This window comes from Hoplias malabaricus, chromosome 1 (assembly GCF_029633855.1).
Source record: "Hoplias malabaricus isolate fHopMal1 chromosome 1, fHopMal1.hap1, whole genome shotgun sequence".
NCBI classification, from domain to species: Eukaryota; Metazoa; Chordata; class Actinopteri; order Characiformes; family Erythrinidae; genus Hoplias; species Hoplias malabaricus.
Window position 1 is genome coordinate 23764243 of NC_089800.1, and position 21933 is coordinate 23786175.

At 37.9% G+C, this 21933-nt stretch overlaps 1 protein-coding gene across 1 annotated transcript; it reads right to left on the bottom strand.

Moving 5' to 3' along the window:
* Positions 1 to 16722: 16722 nt before the first annotated feature.
* Positions 16723 to 21225, bottom strand: LOC136686202 (myeloid cell surface antigen CD33-like). The gene is made up of 5 exons (XM_066659829.1): positions 21123 to 21225; positions 19351 to 19644; positions 19224 to 19262; positions 18746 to 19087; positions 16723 to 17152 (listed from the first exon to the last, which is right to left on the bottom strand). The coding sequence occupies exons 2-5, from the start codon at positions 19511 to 19513 to the stop codon at positions 16845 to 16847; spliced, it is 852 nt and encodes a 283-aa protein (XP_066515926.1). The 5' UTR covers positions 19514 to 19644; positions 21123 to 21225; the 3' UTR covers positions 16723 to 16844.
* Between the last annotated feature and the right edge of the window lie 708 nt (positions 21226 to 21933).

The window sequence follows — 21933 nt, forward strand, 5'->3', positions numbered from 1 at the left end:
AGGATGGGGAAGAGTTTAGGAAATGTTTGGTAAGAAATTTATAGCTGGCTCGAATACATCCCAACAGCTAAAATCAGACTTTTTATTGTCCTGTCATACATATGGAAGTCAGGACAGCAGGACAGACACATTTCAAACCACTGGATTTGGAAACTGGAAAAAAGCTAATGAAAGATTTAAAGAAAACCAGAAAAGTTTTCTGCAATTTTAAAGCTGAAAGGATATGAACAGTAACATAAAACTGGAAATCAGCTGTGAATATATGAAAAGAGTTGATGACAACTGGCAGTATCTGAAGAAAATTAGCGAGACTTTACTCTTTTGTTGCTGAGCTGCCATTGCACTTTATGGTCACAATGAAACAGAGGAGGTGGAAAACCGTGGAAATTTTTTTTGGAGTTGATGGAATTAAGAGCTACCAACAGCCCCTTAACTGACCGGCTCAAGAGATGAGAGAGATCATTCAGTTATGTTCACAGCAAACACCAGAATGAACTAACATCCATTATGTCCAGTCAAGTTAAAAACTACATTAAACAGCATGTGCGAGAAGCAAATGTTTTGCCCTCATTGCAGATGAAACACATTGGCAGGCACGAGCAGGTTGCAGTGGTATGTTAAAGATATGTTAAAAAAGATCTTGTTGTGCACAAAGCATTTGTTGAATTTTATCACACTGACCAAACAGATGGTGAATCATTTTCTCTGCTCTTAAAAATGTTCTGGTGAATCTTGAACTTGATATCCATTACCTGAGAGCTCAGTGCTACGATGGTGCAGCTAATATGTGGAGAGCTTACTGTGGGGTTGTTTCAGGGATTTTGCTTCCTGCTTCCTTGCCGTCCAGACGCTTCGCTGCTTAGCTCTGCTATCTTTTATTTCTTTCCTTTTTATTTTTTAAAAACCTCCTTGTTTCTTTTTTGTTAGAGTATCTGCGCTTTTAAATATTTACAAGTCAGCAGCACTACAAAGCCGAAACTGGATATTTTCTGCTTTTGATACTTTTTAGAGTAGTGTAATTGCTCTAAGAACCAGGACTGTTCCAACAACCAGGACAGTTTCAACAGGCTGCAGCAGAAGAAACTTGTGAAATGCCTCATCACGTTTTTCAACACATTTGCTTTCACAATTGTTATGGACTTCTACAGAGAATGACAGCTTTGGAAAGGTTTTTTTGGAGCCTGCTATTAGAGTTGAAGGATTGGCATTTCGGTGCTGTATGATGAGTAACAGTTAGAGGGAGTACCGTCAGCAGACAGTGGACTGAGGACTTAAAAGGGCAGTGGACAGTGGAGACACACAGATCCAGAACAAAGGATCGTATGGATGGCAACACGGCCCTGAGTACAGCTAGAGATGGGCAATGGGTGCAGATTGAAACTAGACCCAAATGCCATTCTTCGTATAGCTCTGTAGTCTCAAATTCTACTCCTAGTACCACAGCCAGTCCAGGAAATTTAGCTGCTAAACCTCACACTGCTGCTGAGAGATCACAGCCCAGAACCAGACTAGAAAATCAGTCTTACTCACTTCAGCTGACAGCTGAAAAGCAGATTTGAACCACTGCATGCACCAACTTTCATGAGAATCACAAATACAGTGAACACAACACAGAAAGTGCCATATATATATATATATATATATAATTTCTAACAATTGTTTTATTATTATTACTTTTATATGCCTATAAAAACTTGTTGAATGTTATATGGATATATGTTGTTTATGGAAGCATGCTGTCTTGCACTCTGTCGTTAAGAGATACCACCTGGAATTCTCATCACAATGACAAATATAAAAAAAATAAATAAATAAAATGTGTGACATAGATTCTTTGGCAAAGTGCACTAGCTACTAAGTTAGCTCATTTAAATATCAGATTTCTCACAAACAAATCACACTTAATTATTTTATTACAGCACATGGGCTTGATCTTATGTTTTTAACTGAGATTTGGCTAAATGAATGTAGTGCAACATATGAGTACTTCTGTGCAGTTCAACAGATATTACTAGTAACTGTCTACTGGACTCCGAAGAACAGTGCTAATTTTTGATGAATTTACAGAGATGCTGTCTTTTATTTCTACTAACTTTGACCATTTTGTTATTGCTGGTGACTTTAACATACATACTGACAATCCCAAGTGCTATTTTGCTAAGGAACTACACATCATATTGGATTCTTTTGGCCTTGCACAGCATGTTACTTGGAGTACACATATTCATGGTCAGACACTGGATGTCATTATCTCAAGGAGTCTCAATATATCAGCCACTGTGAAGGATGTCATGTTGTCAGATCAATACTGTGTGCTCTTTGATATGTGGGCCTCACCAGTCATCATGGGCAGAAGGATCTGTGTCAGGAAAAGGATAAAAAACTGCACAGCTACACTTTTTATGAATAAAATGTGCACTACACCATGTGAACAATCTGACTCTGTTGATGATCGGCTGAATAGTTTTATCTCAAAAATCGTAAGTGTTATGGATGAGATTGTGCCAGTTATGAAGTGAAGGCTGTGTCTTGCAAACAGAGCACCATGGAGAAATGCTTCTGGTGTTCAAATCCAAAAGAAGGAATGTTGCAAGGCAGAATGCAGATGGAATAAAACAAGTCTTCATATTCACAAAAAAATCTATAAAGGCTACGTGAATAAAACATGACAATATGCAAAACACAACAATCCTATTTCTCTAGCCTCATCAACAATAACAAAAGCCTCTTCACTGTGGTCGACAAACTCATAAACTCACCCACACCCATGGCCCCTGAATTTGTATCAACTGAGAGATGTAATGAATTTGCATTATTTTAACACAAAAATCAGAATATCAGACGAGCGATTGTACATCCTCATCCAACAAGGAGTATGTACGCTCTACATCACCTCATAAAGACACCTTAGTTAAAATATCAGAGTTCAATACTGTTAATAATGAAATTTTAATTGACACAGTCATCTCAAGCCACCAATTACTGGTCTATAAATGTCTAAATGGGGTAGGACCAGCGTATTTATCAGATCTGCTACAGAGATATAATCCGAGCAGAAATCTCAGATCTTTAGGAATTAGTGCGTTAGTCCTGCCTTGGGTGAAAACTAAACATGGAGTCCCTCTAACTGAGAATATTAGAAGAGCCCTGACTTTAGACTCTTTTAAATCAAGACTGAAAACATTCCTGTTTGAGCAGCTTACAGCTCAGTTTAAATTAATTTGCACTTTTTATTCTGTAATGGCACTTCTCTGTAATGGTTCTTCTCTTTTATTGTATCATTTTAAATAGTTTGAATAATTTTTAATCATGTTTTCTTTTACACTTTTTATGCATTTCCTTTTAATGCACTATTTTAATTGTTTTAATGGACTTTTATTCTTTTTAATCTTGCTTTTAATTTAACTGTTTTTTCTGTAACACTTTGAATTGCTCTTGTATGAAAGGTGCTCTATAAATAAACTTGCCTTGCCTACATACATTGCCATTCGCATGTCCTTAACCTATGCATTGCGGATGTATGCCATAGCATTACAACTGAATGACACATGCTGGCCAAAGCTTCCTCTCTCTATAACTTCATTGAGGGCTCAGTTAAACGACACACTGTTTTTGAGTCAGTGCAGGACCAGAGCGACCACTTTTTTGGAAAAGCTGCAACACTAAAAGCCCTTAGTGACACCAGGTGGAGTTGTCATGCTGAGGCTCTCAAGACAACTTTGAGGCAATAGTTGACACATATAGTGAAATATCAGACAATGGGTCAATGTCGATGGGCAAGCCAACAGCCTACTGACATCAATAACTGACTTTCAGTATTTGTTTCCCTACATTCATCAAACGCACTCCAGTCACCAAGTTTAAATTATGCCATGGTCAAGAGCCTAGCTAGTAACGCAGTCTCTACTCTGTGACCATTTTTAAAAACTATGTAAGTACACGGTTGAGTTGTGTAATCAAAACAACTTCCGCAGCCCACAGCGTTCATGGAGGACGTCTGGCAGTGGGACAGTGACTGGATCAGATGCTGTAAGGAATTCTATTTTGGTGTAGTGGACAAAACTTTCAATACTTCTGTGATTGGTTTCAGGTAAATTACGTGGAAAGACTAATCGCATTGAACATCATTCTCAGCTCTAGATCACAGACTGATGAGGACCTTGCCTTTGTTTGTCAATGCTATGCTTTTCCCAAATACCAGACAAGTGCAGAACTGTCCCTCTCAATGCCATGCATTGAAAAGAAAGCTTCAATGACGTTTTAAATCATCAGATCTAAGAAATAGCTTAGTAATCATTAGTAAGCTTTTCAAGTTGTTCCTGACTGTGCCAGTGAGCAGCGAATCATGGGAACAGAACTTCTCTTCCTTGCTTATTAAATGTTAATAAACACTTAAAAGGCTGACCTTAAAATAAAGTGTTACCCTCTGAGGTTAATAATAAAAATGAGAGAAAATAATTAAAATGCTCTGCGAATGGTTAAATCACCTTAGTTATTGATTAATGATGTGGTAATAAGAAGCCAGTGATTTACCAATTACTGACATTACAGGTGACTGCTTCACAAGGGCATTAGCCTCAAACAACTGCATTTTTCAACTGCGTTAAATGTATTACTTTAACTTTTATCATACCTTTCATTAACTTACTATACAATTTCTCTAGTGCTGTATATTACTTCTATAATAATCTTTAATACATTTTTGGATATGTAATAATAACGTGTGTATTCATTTGTTGAAAACTGGACAAAATTTGTTTCTCTGTAAGTTATTGTATGTCTAAACATTGTCATTTTTAGTTTGAGTGTTCAAATATGTAAAATTACATTATTTCAAACTCTAGATAGCAAATTGGTGTCGGATTAATTTAAACTCATTTCAGACCTGTATAATCTCAGTTTAATAACCACTGTTCTTGACTTGACTTCATATACATAGTACAATAAATTAACTACTATTAAGTACTGTAAATGTGCAGCTTAAATACATAAAAAAAATCACAGTGAAAATTGCCGTGAATTTTAATGTTGATCGAGCTTCCACTTTATTTCCATGTTTCCTGAGTTGTGCTGCCAGATAACTGTCCATTATTCCAGGTGATGGAAAGTTGGGCTTTGAGGCACATGTAGGTCTAAGCAAACAATATCTGTTTCCATACCCTCAAGAAACTCAGTGCTGGAGTCAGGTGTGATCAGAGGTGTCTCAATGGCACCTATTGACAATTCAGATCAAATGTATTTGAGGACAGTGCAGTCATTTTTTGAACAGTGTGCAACCGAATGGTGAAAAGGGGCACATTAGAAAGACCTTGTTGATGTTCTTTGCTTTTCCAGAGACAGCACAATAGAATTTTTTACAAATTCAGAAAAGCCACTTACACTTGGCAGTATGTTGTAATGACCACCAGATGCTGAGAGACCCCCAGGATGTCTGACAAAACACTCAATTGTTTGACTTTCAGACTTCACAATGCCTTGTCGTGTGAGTATGATTTTCCACTTGCCGTCACCAATGTCTATGTTTTTCCACTGGTCACTGGTTCCTTCCTTTTTTTCTATCCCACTGAAACTCAGAGTAGGTTTGTTGTAAGGGCAGGTGTGGGAGGTGCTGCAGTGAACAGTGACAGTTTCCCCAATTTGACTACCTCCAGAGATCAGAATACTGGGTTTTTCTGTTGATGCTGCAACAGTTCAAAATTAACATTAGGGAGAAAGAGAGGCACTAGTCAAATGTGGTTCAATGTTGTACAGTTTTTGAAGAGAGCTGTTTGAGAAGCAAGAAAATACAGATCGAATTATTACTTTGAATATAAATTGTACTTGTAACATCATAGAAACTGTAAGTATGCCATCCAACATGTTCTGGGTCTATCCAGGTGTATATTTTTTCTTCATGGTGGGACAGACTGAGGTCCTTAATCAGCAGGCTGAAGTCCCTTTGGTTTATTCTCGGATATAAACTGTTTTTTCCTCTGAATTTTTCAATCTCATTTTGAGGATTCCAACGGTCATAAACTAAAGGGTAGCCTCGACTAACATACTGATACCACACTATTCGATCAGGGTTTGTAGGTGGAGAATAAAAGTAAGAGAATGAACACGGTATGACAAGGCAGGAACAATGTAGACCTTGAATGCTGTTTGGTATATTGACAGACCACGCCCAGGTCACACTGAACAGGACACCTGTACGCCAGAAAAAATAAAAGTGTGTTATTGAAAACTCTTTACAAATGGTAAATTCTATATATTTTGTGTATTTCCTGACGCATCTAAAACTCTGTACCGCCTTCTATTTCAGTAAAAAAGTATTAAGTGAATTGATTAAAGAAAAACAATTAGGAATCCATTTCTTTTCTTAGGGAAAACTGTGGTATTGATATAATAAAGTACAAGAGAATTATCATAACACTGACCGTTAAAAATTAAATGCAGTAGCAGAAGTCATGTTCTTGAATGCAGTCGAGCTGAACTGAATATAGAACTGACAAAAAAAAGTGAAATGTATTATTTTAATATTATTCTGCATTCAATTCAAAGTGTCATAGGTGTTTCTTCAGTTATTTCAGCTGAAATACTTTCCAGTTTAAACTGCAATAATCACAATAACTATAACTATATTTCAATAAGTTTGAATAACATCAAAAAGTTTCACTTATTTCAGTATGTCAATTCCTGGACTCTTCTACCAGAAATGAATGATTCGTGCAAAATACGTGAAAAGTCAGAGAGGAAGGAATTTCAGATTCACAGTACCATCACAATAATCTGTTATGTTCTGGGTGACTGATATAAAAACAATAGTGGTGACCATAAAATAATTAAAATTAATACTGGTTAATGGAAAAATTATTAGTAACTTCAGTGTTGGTAGCAATCACACTTTGTTGGGAAGCCAATCAAAGGCATGCAGCAGTTGATGGCAGGCGAGCAAGGCATCAGAGGTGAATAGCAGGAACAGTCTGTCCTCCCTGGTGAACAGACAATTTCTCAGAAATTGGAAAAATCTGTGGTTAGTTTTGGTTTTCTTTTTGGGGTGCATATGATATTAACATTGTGTTATGAGTCTCCAGAGACAGAAAGAAATATCCTTTGACCAACATCCCAGGGTCGGAGACACCAGTGGTCAGTGTTACATCGTGTCATGCAGGACAAGTGGACAATCAGTTACTAAGAAAAAAGTAACTCAGAGCGAGAATGGGGGGAGGGGGTGGGGTGTCCACAAGCTATAAAGGTAACTTTTGGAACTTGTAGAATGCCACTGTCCACCCCCCTAAGTGAGAAGCATCGTCCCAGGTTAAGTATCTCTGTGTCCAAAATTGAGCCATATTTACTACACAGTGCACTATTTTGGGAGAGGGGTGAAATGAGAATATGATAAAAAAATTCAAGAAAAATGTTATTGCAAATCACAAGCATGTTTAATCTGCTTAATTTACCAGATGAAATTATATGTTTTATTTCAAGCTTACACAAGTGAATACTATTAAAATAATAGGACTGGCGCCCCCTCCTGGGTGTGTTCCTGCCTTGTCATTTGTAGTTGGAACCCAAAGCACAGAGGTTTAAACACATGCAAATAGTTTATAATAAATTTTGGTGATTAATTGCTCAGTAGCCTACACCTAACAGCACTAGAGTTAAACACAGTTTGGTACTTTAATATAACACACTACTAACCAACCAGTACATCATAGCTGACAAAACAGGAGTAGTTTAAAACTTTAAATTTGGTATTTATGATTACTGTGCCTATTGGGGGAAGCGAGTGATTAACTGAATGAAGAAAAACAAGTGAATGAAAGGTACATTTATAAGATTATATATTAATAAATTCAGTTTAGAGCACCAAAACGAAACAGTGTACAGCCTAAAACTGAGGGGGCGGTGGACATGGCGAGGTTTCATATCGAGTTGGATGTGGACGAAATGAATTTCCGCAGGATGCAGACAGGCAGCTGTGGACGTGACCGGAGGCACCTTTTCCGGACACAGAATTAAGGAGAGCCCGAGTGTTTTTTATGTAAATAAAATCAAAATTCACTACGAGGCACCAAATAGAGAACTTTATGAAATGTTTTCATCATCAGCATGGGGATTAAACTTAATGGAAAACATTATCCTCAAGATTTAAAATGAGATTTCATCGTGCGATTGCGATGCGACGCTCCTCCGACATGTAACACTTAGAAAAGCGCCTCTCACTGCTGGGTCTTACGGAAAGTACCTTTCTTAATTACGTCGGGAAATTTCCCAACACTGCCGGAAACAGGCACGATCAGGATCTTTAGGAGACATTCCTGGTAAACAGCAGACACAGAAGGACCACCAGCTCTAACTAAAATATTGTTGCATTAAATTATACAAAAAAAATAATAAATACATGACCATAAAATGACCATATTAACTTTGTAAATGTATTCCTCATATGTAGTCCATAGCTGGGATATTTATTTCCTGTCCTAGAGGGCTGGTGTCCAACACAGTTTGATGATTTTCATGGTCAAACACAACAGGATCAACTCCTCTGTTAATTGCTGAGTTTAAATGGGTCTTTTTGAGTAGATACTAGTGTTTTGCACAGCATTTTCTGGGTGGACCTCTGGTGATTAAACTATATTTTTAGACAAAATGCCACATTTTAGCACTTATCCATTCACAGTCAAATTTACATTTTTTTCCTTCATTAGGTTCTTTTTGTTATTCTTTATAAATAAGATTAGTAAATAATTTTAATCCAGCACAGTGTCAACATTTTCAGCATTTAATCATTTTATATCAGGCTTATACTCATTATTATATCTCTCATTGTTGTTGGTAATATTTGTGTTAGTTTGTTTTCCAGAATAAAAGTCTCTGTGGATGTAAAATCTGTTTGAGGAGATTAATAATGAGTTATATTCTGTACAGGACAATAATCTGAGTGGTCCGATGGTGGATCAGCAGTGGTCTACAGTCAGTGGTGTGACAGCCTGTTTATGCCAGTGGACCGATATGTGCTCCCTTTCTGGGTCAGGATCGGCAGGCAGTCATCCCCGTCACCCAGGAAGCATTTGGGGGTTCAGTGCCTTGCTCAAGGGTACTTCAGCTGTGGATGTTCCTTCCGTGACCAAGCCTGGTCTATAAGCCACGGCCGCCCCCATATGTATGTAATTGTGCACTTAATATGTGATTTCCTTCCAACTTGTAAGCAGCAGACACAAAAACCGTGTGAACTGTGGGAGGAAACCGGAGCACCCAGAGGAAACCCACGCGGACACGGGGAGAACACACCAACTCTTCACAGACAGTCACCTGGAGCGGGAATCAAACCCACAACCTCCAGGTCCCTGGAGCTGTGTGGCTGCGCCACCGTGCCGCCCATATTATTATTTGATTTTGAATTATGTCACTCATGTCAACTCATAGAGCTGAGATAAATCGCCTTAAGATTAATTCAAATTGTTGAGCATTGAATTGTCGCTGAATGTGGGCTCTGTTACTCCCTCTGTAATGTGCACAACTGACAATCGAAATATAATATTTTTTCAATCCATCCATCCATCCATTATCTGTAACCGCTTATCCAATTTAGGGTCGCGGGGGGTCCAGAGCCTACCTGGAATCATCTGGCGCAAGGCGGGAATAATATTTTTTCAATCATTATTAATATTTAAAAATATCATAGGTTGCAGCCTTGATGACTGTAGTCCTGTATGCCAACTGTTCTATCTGCTGATATTTTACTGTAAACCATTCAGTCACAGTGTAGACACATCATAGTATGGGACCTAGTCATTTTCAAGTGATGCATTACTGTATTCATTCTACTGTAAGCCCTGCAAGAAACTGACCACACACACACAGACACATTAAAATGTGCAATTCAACATATTCAGAAGCAAATGTATTTACTTTTGTACCCACATAAGTGTGGGTATTGGAGCACAGCAAGTTTTCCAAATGAATAGTAATTAATAATAAAAATGTGACATCTGACTTTGCGCAGTATAGTAGATAAAACATTTCAAAAAGGTTTGCCTACATTTTGCTGCAAGTACGTTTGATAATAAGTAGAAGTTCAATGAGTAATTAGAATATTTAGCATATTACCACTGATTGAAAATCATCGACTTGAGATAAAAAAAGAACACTGGAAAGTTCAAATGAACAGACTGCTATTTGCATATTGATGATGACATGGATTGTGTAGCCACTGAATTTCTAATAATGTTGAATATTTTCATTTTAAGCAGTTTGTTTCAGGTGCCACTCATACAGGTGGTCATATTTTGGGCCTTGTTTTTGCTTTGGGGTTATATGCAGTTGCAAGAAAAAGTTTGGAATTTCAGGGTTTTCTGCATATATTTGTTATAAAATGTGATCTGATCTTCATCCAAGTCAAGGGTCCTGACAAATATGTCTAAAATAATAACCCAAAGAAAAACATGATTTTTCCAGTCTTTATTAAACACCCTTATTCTACATTCAAAGTGGAAAAAGTAAGTGAACCCATGGGATTAATAGCTGGTTGACCCTCCCTTGGCAGCAGTAACCTCAACCAGGTGCTTCCTGTAGCTGTAGATCAGACCTGCACATTGGTCAGGAGGAATTTTTTCCGATTATTCTTGGCAGAACTGCTTTATTTCTGACATATTCCATAGATGTCTCATGTGTACAGCTCTCTTCAAGTGAATCTATAGCATCTTTATAGGGTTGAGATCTGGGCTCTGACTTGCCAAGTTGCAAATGGCGGATTTAGTTTTTTATAAGCCATTCTGCTGTGGACTTGCTCCAGTGTTTTGGGTCATTATCCTGTTGCATCAACCAACGTCTATAGAGTTTCAGATGATGTACAGCCACGCACACATTATCCTGTAGAATTTTTTTATACACTTGGGAATTCCTCTTCCCCTCAGTGATTGTAACCTGGCAGGACCTGGTGCAGAAAAGCAGTTTCAAATCATGATGCTCCCTCCACCATACTTTATGGTTGGGATGATATTTTCATGGTGATGTGTAGTGCTTTTTTTACGCAAGATGTAATGCTGCATGTTCTTTCCAAATAGTTAAATCTTAAATTAATTAGTCCAGAAAACCTTATGCCAGTATCACTGTGGATTGTCTGTGTGGTCTTTTGCAAACTTCAAGCATGCAGCAATGTACTTAGTAAGCAATGGCTTCCTTTGTGGTGTCCTGCCATAGATACCCTATTTGTTCAATATTTTAATAACTGTAGACTCATGAACACAGATGTGAGCCTGTACCAATGACTCCTTCAAATCCTTGGCTGTCACTCTGGGTTTTTTCTTGACTGTATTGATGAATCTCTGTTGTGCTCTTGGGGTCATTTTGATTGGGCACCCACTTGTTGGCAGAGTAGCCACAGTCCCAAATTGTCTCCATTTGTAGATTGTTTTCCTTACTGTAGACTTGTGATATCTAAAGTCTTTAAAAATCATGTTTTAACCTTTTCCAGCTTTATTTAAATCAACAATTTTTGATTGTAGATACGCTGAAAGCTCTTTTTTGGTGAGGCATGGCTCGCATATGCATACACTCCTTGTGCAGAGCAATCTTAAAAAGTTTGAGTGGATCTTATCAGTCAAAGTAGCTCCCAAGTGTTCACATACTTTATCCACTAGCACTGTGTGTTTTTTATGGGTGTTCTCCATAAAGACCCAAATTATTAGAATGTTTGGGGGTTATTATTTTAGTCACATTATATTTGTCAGTACCTTTGATTTTGATGAGGATCAGATCACATTTTTGACCAATGTATGCAGAAAAACATGACATTCCCAGTGGTTCACATACTTTTTCTTGCAACTGTATTGATCACATCTGCTGTGAAGACCTTTTGATAAGTTATTATAAATGTATATTTTTAGTCTTTCTGGTAATACAGACCCTCTCTGCCCTAAAAAAAGCGTCCCATACTCGTATTATCACCCAGAATTCGGTCGACCAGTTCTCAGCACAATTCTGTTGTGACTTTAAGGTAAATTGTAATGATGTTGAGTTTTTAATACAATCTTTTAATGAGCATAGTTCTGTGTTACTGGAGAAAGCGGTACCTTTAAAGGTCAGGTCTTAGTCAATCAGTGATAAAGGTCTGTGGATGACAGATGAGGTTTGTTCTTTGAGACAGAAGTGCTGCAGGTCTGAGAGATTATGGAAGCCTACTGGGTTAGAAGTGAATCACCTGTACCTTAAAGATCTTTGTTGTTTTAATGCTTTATTAAAAGAGGCTAGGTCTGCTAACTTCGTTAATTTAACTTCACTTTCTAAAAGAAATCCTGAGATTTTATTAAATGCTAATAATATTGTTTCAACACCACGTGGAACATTGCCATGTTTTTCTGTCAATGATTGTAATAGGTTTCTCTCATTTTTTGTTGATAAGGTCATGACCATTAGGTCTAGTATTAAACCTGTGTTGTGCATTTCTAAAGTTAGTCTCTCATCATCTCCTTCTGTTTTGGAATTCTTCCAGCCTATCAGCTTTGAAGATATGTTGGATGCAACTAGGAAATTAAAGCCTTCCACTAGTGCTTTGGATTTGATACTTTTTTCTTTATTTTTAAAACTTTTACCAAGTATCTGCCCTGCAGTATTAAATAATATTAATTCCTCATTGTCTACAGGTTGTGTTTCGTCTTACTTTAAAAATGCTACTGTTCAGCCTTTAATGAAGAAATACAATTTAGACACAGCTGTGCTTAACAATTACAGGCATATACTGAAACTTCATTTTTGGCTAAAATTTTGTAAGATTTTGTGTCTGAGTGTACTCCATTATCCTGTGGGGTTTGGCAGGGTTCAGTTTTGGGGCCATAGTTTTAATATTGCATTTACAATTACATTTAAACGCATTAGTAGGTGGATTAGCGACTCAAAATTGTCCATAGGTGTAAGTGTGTGTGTGTTGCCCTGTGAAGGACTTGCACCCCCTCCAGGGTGTGTTCCTGCCTTGCGCCCAATGAATCTGGGTAGGCTCCAGATCCACCGCGACCCTGAACTGGATACGGGTTACAGACAATGAATGAAATTAATGAATTTTATTTAATTGAAAAGGACAACTGGCATTAACAAATTATGTAAAAAAAATCCAGTTCCAGCAAGGAATTATAAAATGAAATATATGAACAGGTGTCAACTCAATTTACTCATATGAAACATGTCTTCCCAGAGTTTTGGAAGCATGTACATGTCTAAGTCTAGTTAATTAATAATGTTAATCATCAAACAAATACAAAACATTTCCAGTTCTGGTTTAAGTGATTATCAGAGATTCTTTTGTCTTTCATAGAATTTTCACATCCATCATCTTGTATTTCCGTATAGCGTCCTCAGAGTTCAATAGCAAAGCAGCGAAGTGCAGTGATACAAGACAAGTCATTGGATAAATGCTGGGCTTTCAGCGATCCTTTGGTGTAAAGATCCGTGGGAGCATTAAATTTTCATTCTGTTCTGAGTTGAACCAGACTTTCTTAAACCTCTTAGCGGCATTTTCTTTGTTAAAAACGACTAGCGACAAATCGAGCTTCTACTTCTGGTGGGTTTTTTGTAGCTGCTTGTGTTTGGAGACTGACTTCACTCTTTCTGACTTCTATTGCAGTTTCTGTATAGCGGGTGCTGCTGAGCCCTTTCACTGTCACAAAGCACTCACAGGCGGACACACTTCACAAGGGCCAAGGCCGTTTAAGCAGCCTAGCTCTGCTGGCCCTTGAGAGGACACTAGTCAAGTCCCTGGAAAGACGCCTTGTTGGTACGACAGGGTCACAGATCATTTTCTTGAAAAGGAATGGAGGGTACAATTTACATATAAATAAACCGACACATTTTATGATGTAGGCCGAAATTGAGCTTCCCCTCCTTGAAAGACCAGCATCTGCCACTGAACTAGATGTGTACCAATATTTGCTTACAACTTTATATGTTACTGTTAGAACATTTATTAAAGCAGTACTGAAAATATGAGGTTAATCCACAAGATATACTATAATACAATTTCTATTAGAGTTATTAAGCTGTTAAATTAAAACAGTACTTACTTATACCCCACTGACAGGTCTGGACCCCTTCTGTGATAAAATAATTTTTGTTGGAATCAGGTTGTCAAAACAAATTTTATTTAAAAAATCAATGTTCAAAAACTCAAGCAGCACTGCTGTGTCTGATCCACTCCTGTTAGCACAATACACTCTAACACAACACCACTTCAAAAATGGTTCACCGGCCAAAACAACAGGGGGTCTTCCAAAGGCTGAAGGGGGGTAACGGTGTATGCAGAGCAACAGATACCACAATCTGTAATTATATAATGGACACTGAGTGCATTAACTAGAAAAGTTGTGATTTTCATAAAACAGTGCTGTTGCAGGTATCAAATTTTCATTTGTATGTTTGTGTTTTTGTTTGTATTTGCAAAATGACAACAAGTTTTCTTTGTAATAAAGATTAAAGAGAATAAACAAAGAACAGATTCTTTTTTTTTTTTTCTCCAAATTTCCCAGAATGTAGTATGTGTTTATGAATAAAATACATTCATTCATTCATTTATTGTCTGTAACCCTGTGTTCAGGGTCACAGTAGGTCCGGAGCCTACCCGGAATCTCTGGGCGCAAGGCGGGAACACACCCTGGAGGGGGCGCCAGTCCTTCACAGGGTGACATACACACATTCACTCACACCTACGGACACTTTTGAGTTGCCAATCCACCTACTAATGTGTGTTTTTAGAGCGTGGGAGGAACACCTGGAGGAAACCCACACTGACATAGGCAGAAAACACCACACTCCTCACAGACAGTGACCCAGAGCAGGACTCGAAACCACAACCTCCAGGTTCCTGGAGCTGTATGACTACAACACTGATTAAAATATAAAATATTTTAAAAAATCACCTTGAAAAGCGGCTCCAAATACTGCGCCTATTTCAAGGACAAATAAAAAACAGAAAACAAGTTATTTTGCCTTATTGTACAACTGTTAACATTTGTTCTGTGATTAGATTATTGGGATCTTGCCTTTTTTCAGGTTTTGGTGGTCTTAGAGGTGCACTGGGGATGAAATAAAACAATGTTACAGTGGAATATGATGAATATTTTACGTTCTGTTACACAAATGAAAGTAAATATAAGGAACATAAGGGTGGAACGCAAGTGTGAGAAAGGCTACATGGCCCACACACAGCTTTACGTTAAACTAAAGCCTTTAGCCATTGTGTTTTACTGCTTGTTTATTGATGTATTACTTACTTATGCTCCGTTATGTCTGGACCCCTTCTATGATTACAAAACAACATTAAAAGTGTTACTTAACTGAATGGATTTTAAATAATGCAGCACAATAACGGAATAAATAGTACAAAAAGTATACCAGTGATAATCACCTGGAAAAGCGGCTCCAGATGCTGCGTCTAATTCCATCAATACAAACATAATATGAACAAATTTAAATTAAAAAATGAACACTTAAGGCCAGATTCCTAGACAGGTATTAAGCCTAGTCCAAATCTAAACAGGGTTTGAATATGGATTTACCACTGAAAGGTGTCCTGGGCTTGTATTTACATTTACTGCATTTTGAAAACTCTCTTAACCGTATCATTTGAATTTGAAATTGATGTCTGGTGTAGAACTCCATTAATTTAATAGTTTAGTCTGGTGCTGAACTCTGGCCTTCTGAACAGAAACCAGCAGTGTCATCCACTGAGCTACACCACAAACCCCACAGCTTACCAACTTTAATCTGTGTCTCAGAAATTGCCCTAAAATGTTTGATAAAAAGTATAAATAGAATTGTACATGTAATTGGCCCTTATTAAAAAAAATATTAATAACAAACCTTTTCTCAGGTTTTGGAGGCCGTTCCGGTGCACTATGGAATAAATAATCAATGTTACATCAGTGCAAAACAGAAAAGATAAATGTTTCTTATTTACACACAGTGTACTCTGTCTCAACTTATGTGTCTATTTTCTTGAGTACTTACTTTTTTTTAAAAGATGTAATCCAGCTAGCAGTCCCATCAGTTCTCCTTTTAAATGCATATATTAAAGTGGATAATAAATACAATTTTCAGTTGTGTAAGAAACCTATAGTTTGTGCGTTGTGTAACTGATTATTTCCTTTGAATAGTGCTGTCACAGTAAGATACATGCAGTATGTGTATGGTGTTACTGAGCAAAGAGAAAGATGAAATTAGTGTTATAAAGAGGTTTTGAGAGAAATTAGAGAGGGTGCAAATAATTAAGGTCAGCGTAGTCTACAGCAGTGATAATTAAATCTGACCTGGAAATTTGGCTCCATAATGATCTCCTATCAAAAAAAAAAACACATTTTAAATAGTAAATGCTTGTAATGAATGTACAGTAACCCTCAAGCAGCTGTTTTAAAACTTTTCAGTTACATTTCTTATTGATTTATTTTGTAGTTTAGGGCAGTGGAAAATGTAATATCATCTGGTAAATCCACTGCATAATGATTTTTTAATAAAAATAAATGTTGCTTACTTCCATTCAGGTTCTTCACCATCTGAAGGCATTCTGTAATTTGGTAAAGAATTTGAAAAACAATAATGAAACTAGCGTTACAGCCCAAAGGAGGAGCTTAACAACATGTTAATATAATAACATAACAAAGAAATTAAAATGAACAAAACATACCGCCTAACCCTTTTCCTGTAAATTACAGCTCCGGCTACAGCTACGGCACAAAGAAGCAGACATAAAAACAGAGGTGCGAGGACGTAGGGTCCTATGGTCTCCATTCTCAGCCCCTCGTACCCTGAAAGAGAGTCTTCATTAGCATTCACTCATACACTGAAACATCACAGCATCATTTGTTTTCCCTTTTTGTTCACTCATGTGTCACAGGTAGATAAATAGCTCTCTCTTGTTGTTTTCCTTTCCAGAATGTCGCTGTACAGATGAGGTCTTCATCTTCTTTCTCGTAGCCAGTTGGTACGAATGTAATTTCTGAGGTTGTTTTCCACTGACCTCCACTGGACTCCTCATGGCTCACTTTCTCTCTGGCTGTGGGTATACTCCACTTTATAGTTGGAGGGTGTGAGGGGCAGGTGTGGGTGACAGAGCAACTTATAGTGAATTTTTTTCCTGGCTCCATCTCTTCAGGAAGAGGCGAAACCTCCGGCTTGTTTGGAGATCCTGCATTAAAACATGTATGTGTATTAAAGCAAGTTTAATAACACTTTTATAACACTGTGGTACATCTCTGAATCAGCGCAGTGGGGATTCTAATATTAGGATTTTAGTGCTGAGCTAACATTGATTCACATTTGTTTTTTAGTCATACATTTATTGGTGTTGCCGACATATTGGTTAATGATTGTCTGGTTTCAGAGCAGAGCGCTAATGAAAAGAAATGTGGAAAAAGAATATATTTATTTCACACACAGCTCCTCTCCCTGTGCAGGAGAACTTCAGATTTAATAAATTGAAGTCTAGGCCACAGGAAACTTGTTTATACAAGAAAACGTGTGTTACGTGCACGGAGTACACATGCTGTGTGTTTTTGTTTGTCTTGTCCTCATTCTCTCAGGGCTCCCGCGTGTTCGTCCGTGAGGTCATTGGCTGATTTCTTCTTCTTCTCCATCAACCAATGGAGTCATTCCTGCTACTCAACCGGCCTATTACAACCCTTCAAAGAGTCCGAAAGGGGCGGGCTTTTTCACCTTAAAGGATCTCGAGAGCGGAGCAGCGGGAAAAGTGAGAGCATTTTTTGTTCGTTTGAATGTGCGTTTCTTCCGGTGTGTGTGTGTGTGAATGGTTTTTGCGGCATTGTTTGGTCTCAGGAAAGCTTGATAATGAATGGGTGCAACCGTTCACTTGTGCAACGTTACACTTGATTGCAACTTTCTGCAGCTCTATGGTGTGGACAGGGTAGTTTGAGGCGTCTTACATACACACTCACGTTAGGAACCTCTTTGTATATACACACTAGGCTAGGGGCGGGTGCCACTACTGTATGTTGGGTGAGCTTAGCTTAAATTGGTTAATAAGAGGGTAGTTTGTAGTACTTTTATTTTTTACTTTTCTTTGGCACCGTCCTCCGTCCACCCTTAGGCAATTTAGGAGTTGTATATGTTTGTCTTTAAATGTTGGTTCTACTTCCCCACAGTTAATAGTACCCAATCTCACGTTATGTCTGTTGTGCCTCTTCATATTGTAGGTCAAACCCGTGTTCTGTGTTGTAAATATTGAGTGGCCTTTTTGTTTTGTTATTCTGTGTTCTACATTAAGTAAATGGGTAATTATTGACTCCATTAACTTTGTTTGCCCTTCCCTTATTTGCATCTGTTTTATATGCTCTAATGTTACTCCTCCTTTACCCCTAGTAATACGGGGAGGAATGTAATTAATGTATTTATTTCATACAGAGCTCCTCTCCCTGTGCTGGAGAAATTCAGATGTAATAAATTCAAGTCTAGGCCACAGGAAACTCGTTTATACAAGAAAACGTGTTTATTCATTCATTCATTTTCTGTAATCCTTATCCAGTTCATGGTCGTGGTGGGTCCAGAGCCTACCCAGAAACACTGGGTGCAAGGCAGTATCACACCCTGAAGGGGGCATCGGTCCTTCACAAAGTGACACACACTTACACATTCACTCACAGCTCTACAGGAGAAGTTTTAACACTGAGAAGACTTTACAAACCCAAGATTTGCACGGAGAGTTCTGAGAGCACATGCTGATGCACATGTGAATTTCTATCCTGTGAAGAAATGTTCTTCTCACCTTTCATGATGATGAAAACACAGCTGTGGTTAAAGCCGTACTTGTCGTTGTCTTTTTCTGCGCGGAAACAAAATGGTCCATTATCATGAGCTTTGACATCATCAATCTCTAAAGTGCAGTTCTGTTCGTCTATCTCCCCCAGCAGCTTTGTACGTCCTTTAAAGTTGTCCAGGACATTGCTCTTTCCAGGGTGAAACACATACCCCCCAGTGCTGGTGTACCACAGGCCTCTGAGGCGGGTAATAGTGTGTTCACCGGTGTTAAAAGTGCAAGGTATGACCACACAAGAGCGGGTCAAGACACTGATCCTGGGCTCTACATTGGCTTCATAAACGTGCATAGCTGAAAGAAAGAACAACTATGTCAACAATATATTTTGCATATGTAAATAAACCTTGTTTGCACAGAGTGAATATTATCGTGTTTTTCAGAATGTTATAATAAAGATATTATATTTTTGTTTAAGTCAAGTACCTACTATCATTTTCATATGGATCCACTATTTTGGGCACATGCTCTGAAAGAAAAGAAGAACATGATATGTGAAATGTAGAAATACACAGACCCAATGTGTGAAATTAGCTTTAACTGTGCAGTGAACTCACTTTGAACCTGTAAAACAACAGACATAGTGGTCTCCTCATTAAGAAACTTTGCGGTGCAGATGAGCTCCTTTCCATGATCTTCCATCGAAGCCAAAAATAAAACATTTGAAGAGGTGATCCAGCCTGACCCGCGGTTCTCTTTAGTCTCTACAGTCTCAGGCATGTCTGCATAGTTCCAGCTGATTGTCGGAGAATCTCTCTTGCAGGAATGGAAAACTTCGCAGGTGAAGTTCTTTGCGATCCCCTCTGTGGCATCTGCCACCTCTGGCTCGATCAGTATATCCTCACAAACACCTGAAACAGTAGAGTAGAAGAAAAAAACTGAGCAGATCTTTACAAACTCAAACTGAGTCCCAGCTGGGAATAGTGTAGAGATCTTGTACTGTACAAACAAATGGACCAAGCACACTTTGAAGGGTTGGTGAGATTAAAGGATTTTCAAACTACAATTTTGCATTCCTTCAACTGAGTGAAACTATTTAATACCAGTTTAACTGTTTTTATCACATGAGATATGTTTTGTACTGTAGTCAAATCATAGTCTAAGCATCAATATCTCATGTACACACTTTAAAACACATCATAATATAATGACCCCCTTGTTTCTACGCTCACTGTTCATCCTCTAGATCCCACTCTTCAGTTCATGCTCATGCTGCTTCAAGTGCAAGGGGAAAAAAAACATGAACGCTCTCCAGACTTTTTGTCATGTCATGTCATTTTTTGAACATCGCAAAACAACATGTGTTCATTGTGGATGTTAAAAAATGATATTAATATTTGATATTTACCGTTGTTGGATATTCCACCATTTTAACAATTTAACAAAGAGTTTTTACATCAAAACTCGTGCAGATCGTGCTTCAATGAAAATTTAAATGTATCAGACTTCCACTTCAGAGGTTGTTCATGCCTCCTTCTGGGAAACTCATTTGTTTTTGATAAAATCGACACCAATTGAATGCAGCATCAAAACCGAAGCTTTTTGAAATGAAAGTGAAACCATGGAACTCAAAAGTGATAAGGTTTGGGAAATGAAAGCGAAACTGAAAGAAGTGTAACTGAGAAGAAGCACGATAAAAAGCTCAAATAAGCGAGCCAATATGGAATATTCTCTCTATAAACCTGTTTTTAAAACTCTCAAAATTAATAACAGCCCTCTCCTTTTCAAAATTTTGATTATCAGTTATGGATTTTGATTTTTGGTTTTTCAAATGTTTTGGATTTGGATCTAAACAGGATCTAAAACATGTGGAGGAGCTGAGCTTCAGCAACTCTGTCTCAATTTTTTAAATCTACTTCTCGTACAATTTTGTAGAACAGAAATAAAGTCTAATGTTTTATGTCTGGATTTATAAAATGTGTTAGAATATGGTAATGTTTGTATAAAAAATCAAAATCATTCAAAATTATACAAGTGAAATAATCATGGGTTAATTTAGGATTTATTATCATGAGTAGTAGGCAATGACTAAAATTTAATTAATCAAAACATAGACCTTGTATATATATATGTATGTGACAGTATGTTGGATTAGATAGGTATGCTGAGTGAATCAAATCAAATTCTGTACTGTTTTTTGAGGCTTCATCATCATAAAAAATTACAATCACAATCAGAAGAATCCTATAATAATTACACAGATGGACAGTTGTCCAGACAGTTCTGGTAAGAAGAAAGGTGTGCATTTGGAGGAATGATAAACCAACAAGATAGGTTCTTGAATGACATGCTATTGAAAGGAACAAATGAAATATGGCCTCATACTTACACTGAGCATTGAGACTGATCTGAGCTTTGGACGTCTTCCCGCCTGGGAACTTAGCTTTACATGTTACGGTCTGGTCATCTTCCTTAATTTTAAAGGTGTGTTGTTTGGTGGTCATCCAGGCAGAGTTTACAGTAGTGAGGTGCTGTGTACCCTCTCCCATGTCGAGTGTGGGAGGACTGGGCTGACAATAATGGAGGACACTGTGATTTGCTCTCCCACTCGAGGCATGCCAGTAATGCTGAGTTTGGGTTCGTCAGCTTGATCGGTCATTAGAAAGCAGTAACAAAGGGGAATTCAGTCAATTATACTTTGTCTGTGTGTAACATGACTTATCATTAAAAGAAACAATCTGTTTATCTGTTACCTGGACTGGCCTCTCCAAGGTGTATTCACGCCTTGCGCCCAATGATTCCAGGTAGGCTCTGGACCCACCACGACCCTGAACTGGATAAGCGGTAAGAGATAATGAATGAATGAATGAATGAATGAATGTTACCTGGACTTCAACCCAGTTTTCATAGTTTTCCCTGTGGAATGTGTTAACTGGTTTTGGATCCATCCAGGGATATAGTCTCACTCCATTATGCTCCGTCATTAGTGGGTTAATATTCAAACTGCAGCTTCCCTCACTAGGCGATTCAAAGAGTTCTGTCTTTCTCCAGAACTTTCCAGTGACTTCTGCACTTTTATCTTCGCTAAACACTAAAGGGTACTGTGTAGTGGAGTACTCGTACCACTTCACCATGACATTGCTGGGCATTGTAGTTTTGAAGGTGAAGCTGCAGGGAATGATCAGGCAGGAGCCCTGAAG

What these genes read in the sequence shown, in the direction of transcription:
- LOC136686202 (XM_066659829.1), bottom strand. Translation starts at nt 19,513, where the DNA reads ATGCCTGAGACTGTAGAGACTAAAGAGAACCGCGGGTCAGGCTGGATC. An exon ending in TGTTGTTTTACAGGTTCAAA is followed by an intron (nt 19,263 to 19,350) that starts GTGAGTTCACTG and finishes CTTTTCTTTCAG; the next exon opens with AGCATGTGCCCAAAATAGTG. An exon ending in GGATCCATATGAAAATGATA is followed by an intron (nt 19,088 to 19,223) that starts GTAGGTACTTGA and finishes TCTTTCTTTCAG; the next exon opens with CTATGCACGTTTATGAAGCC.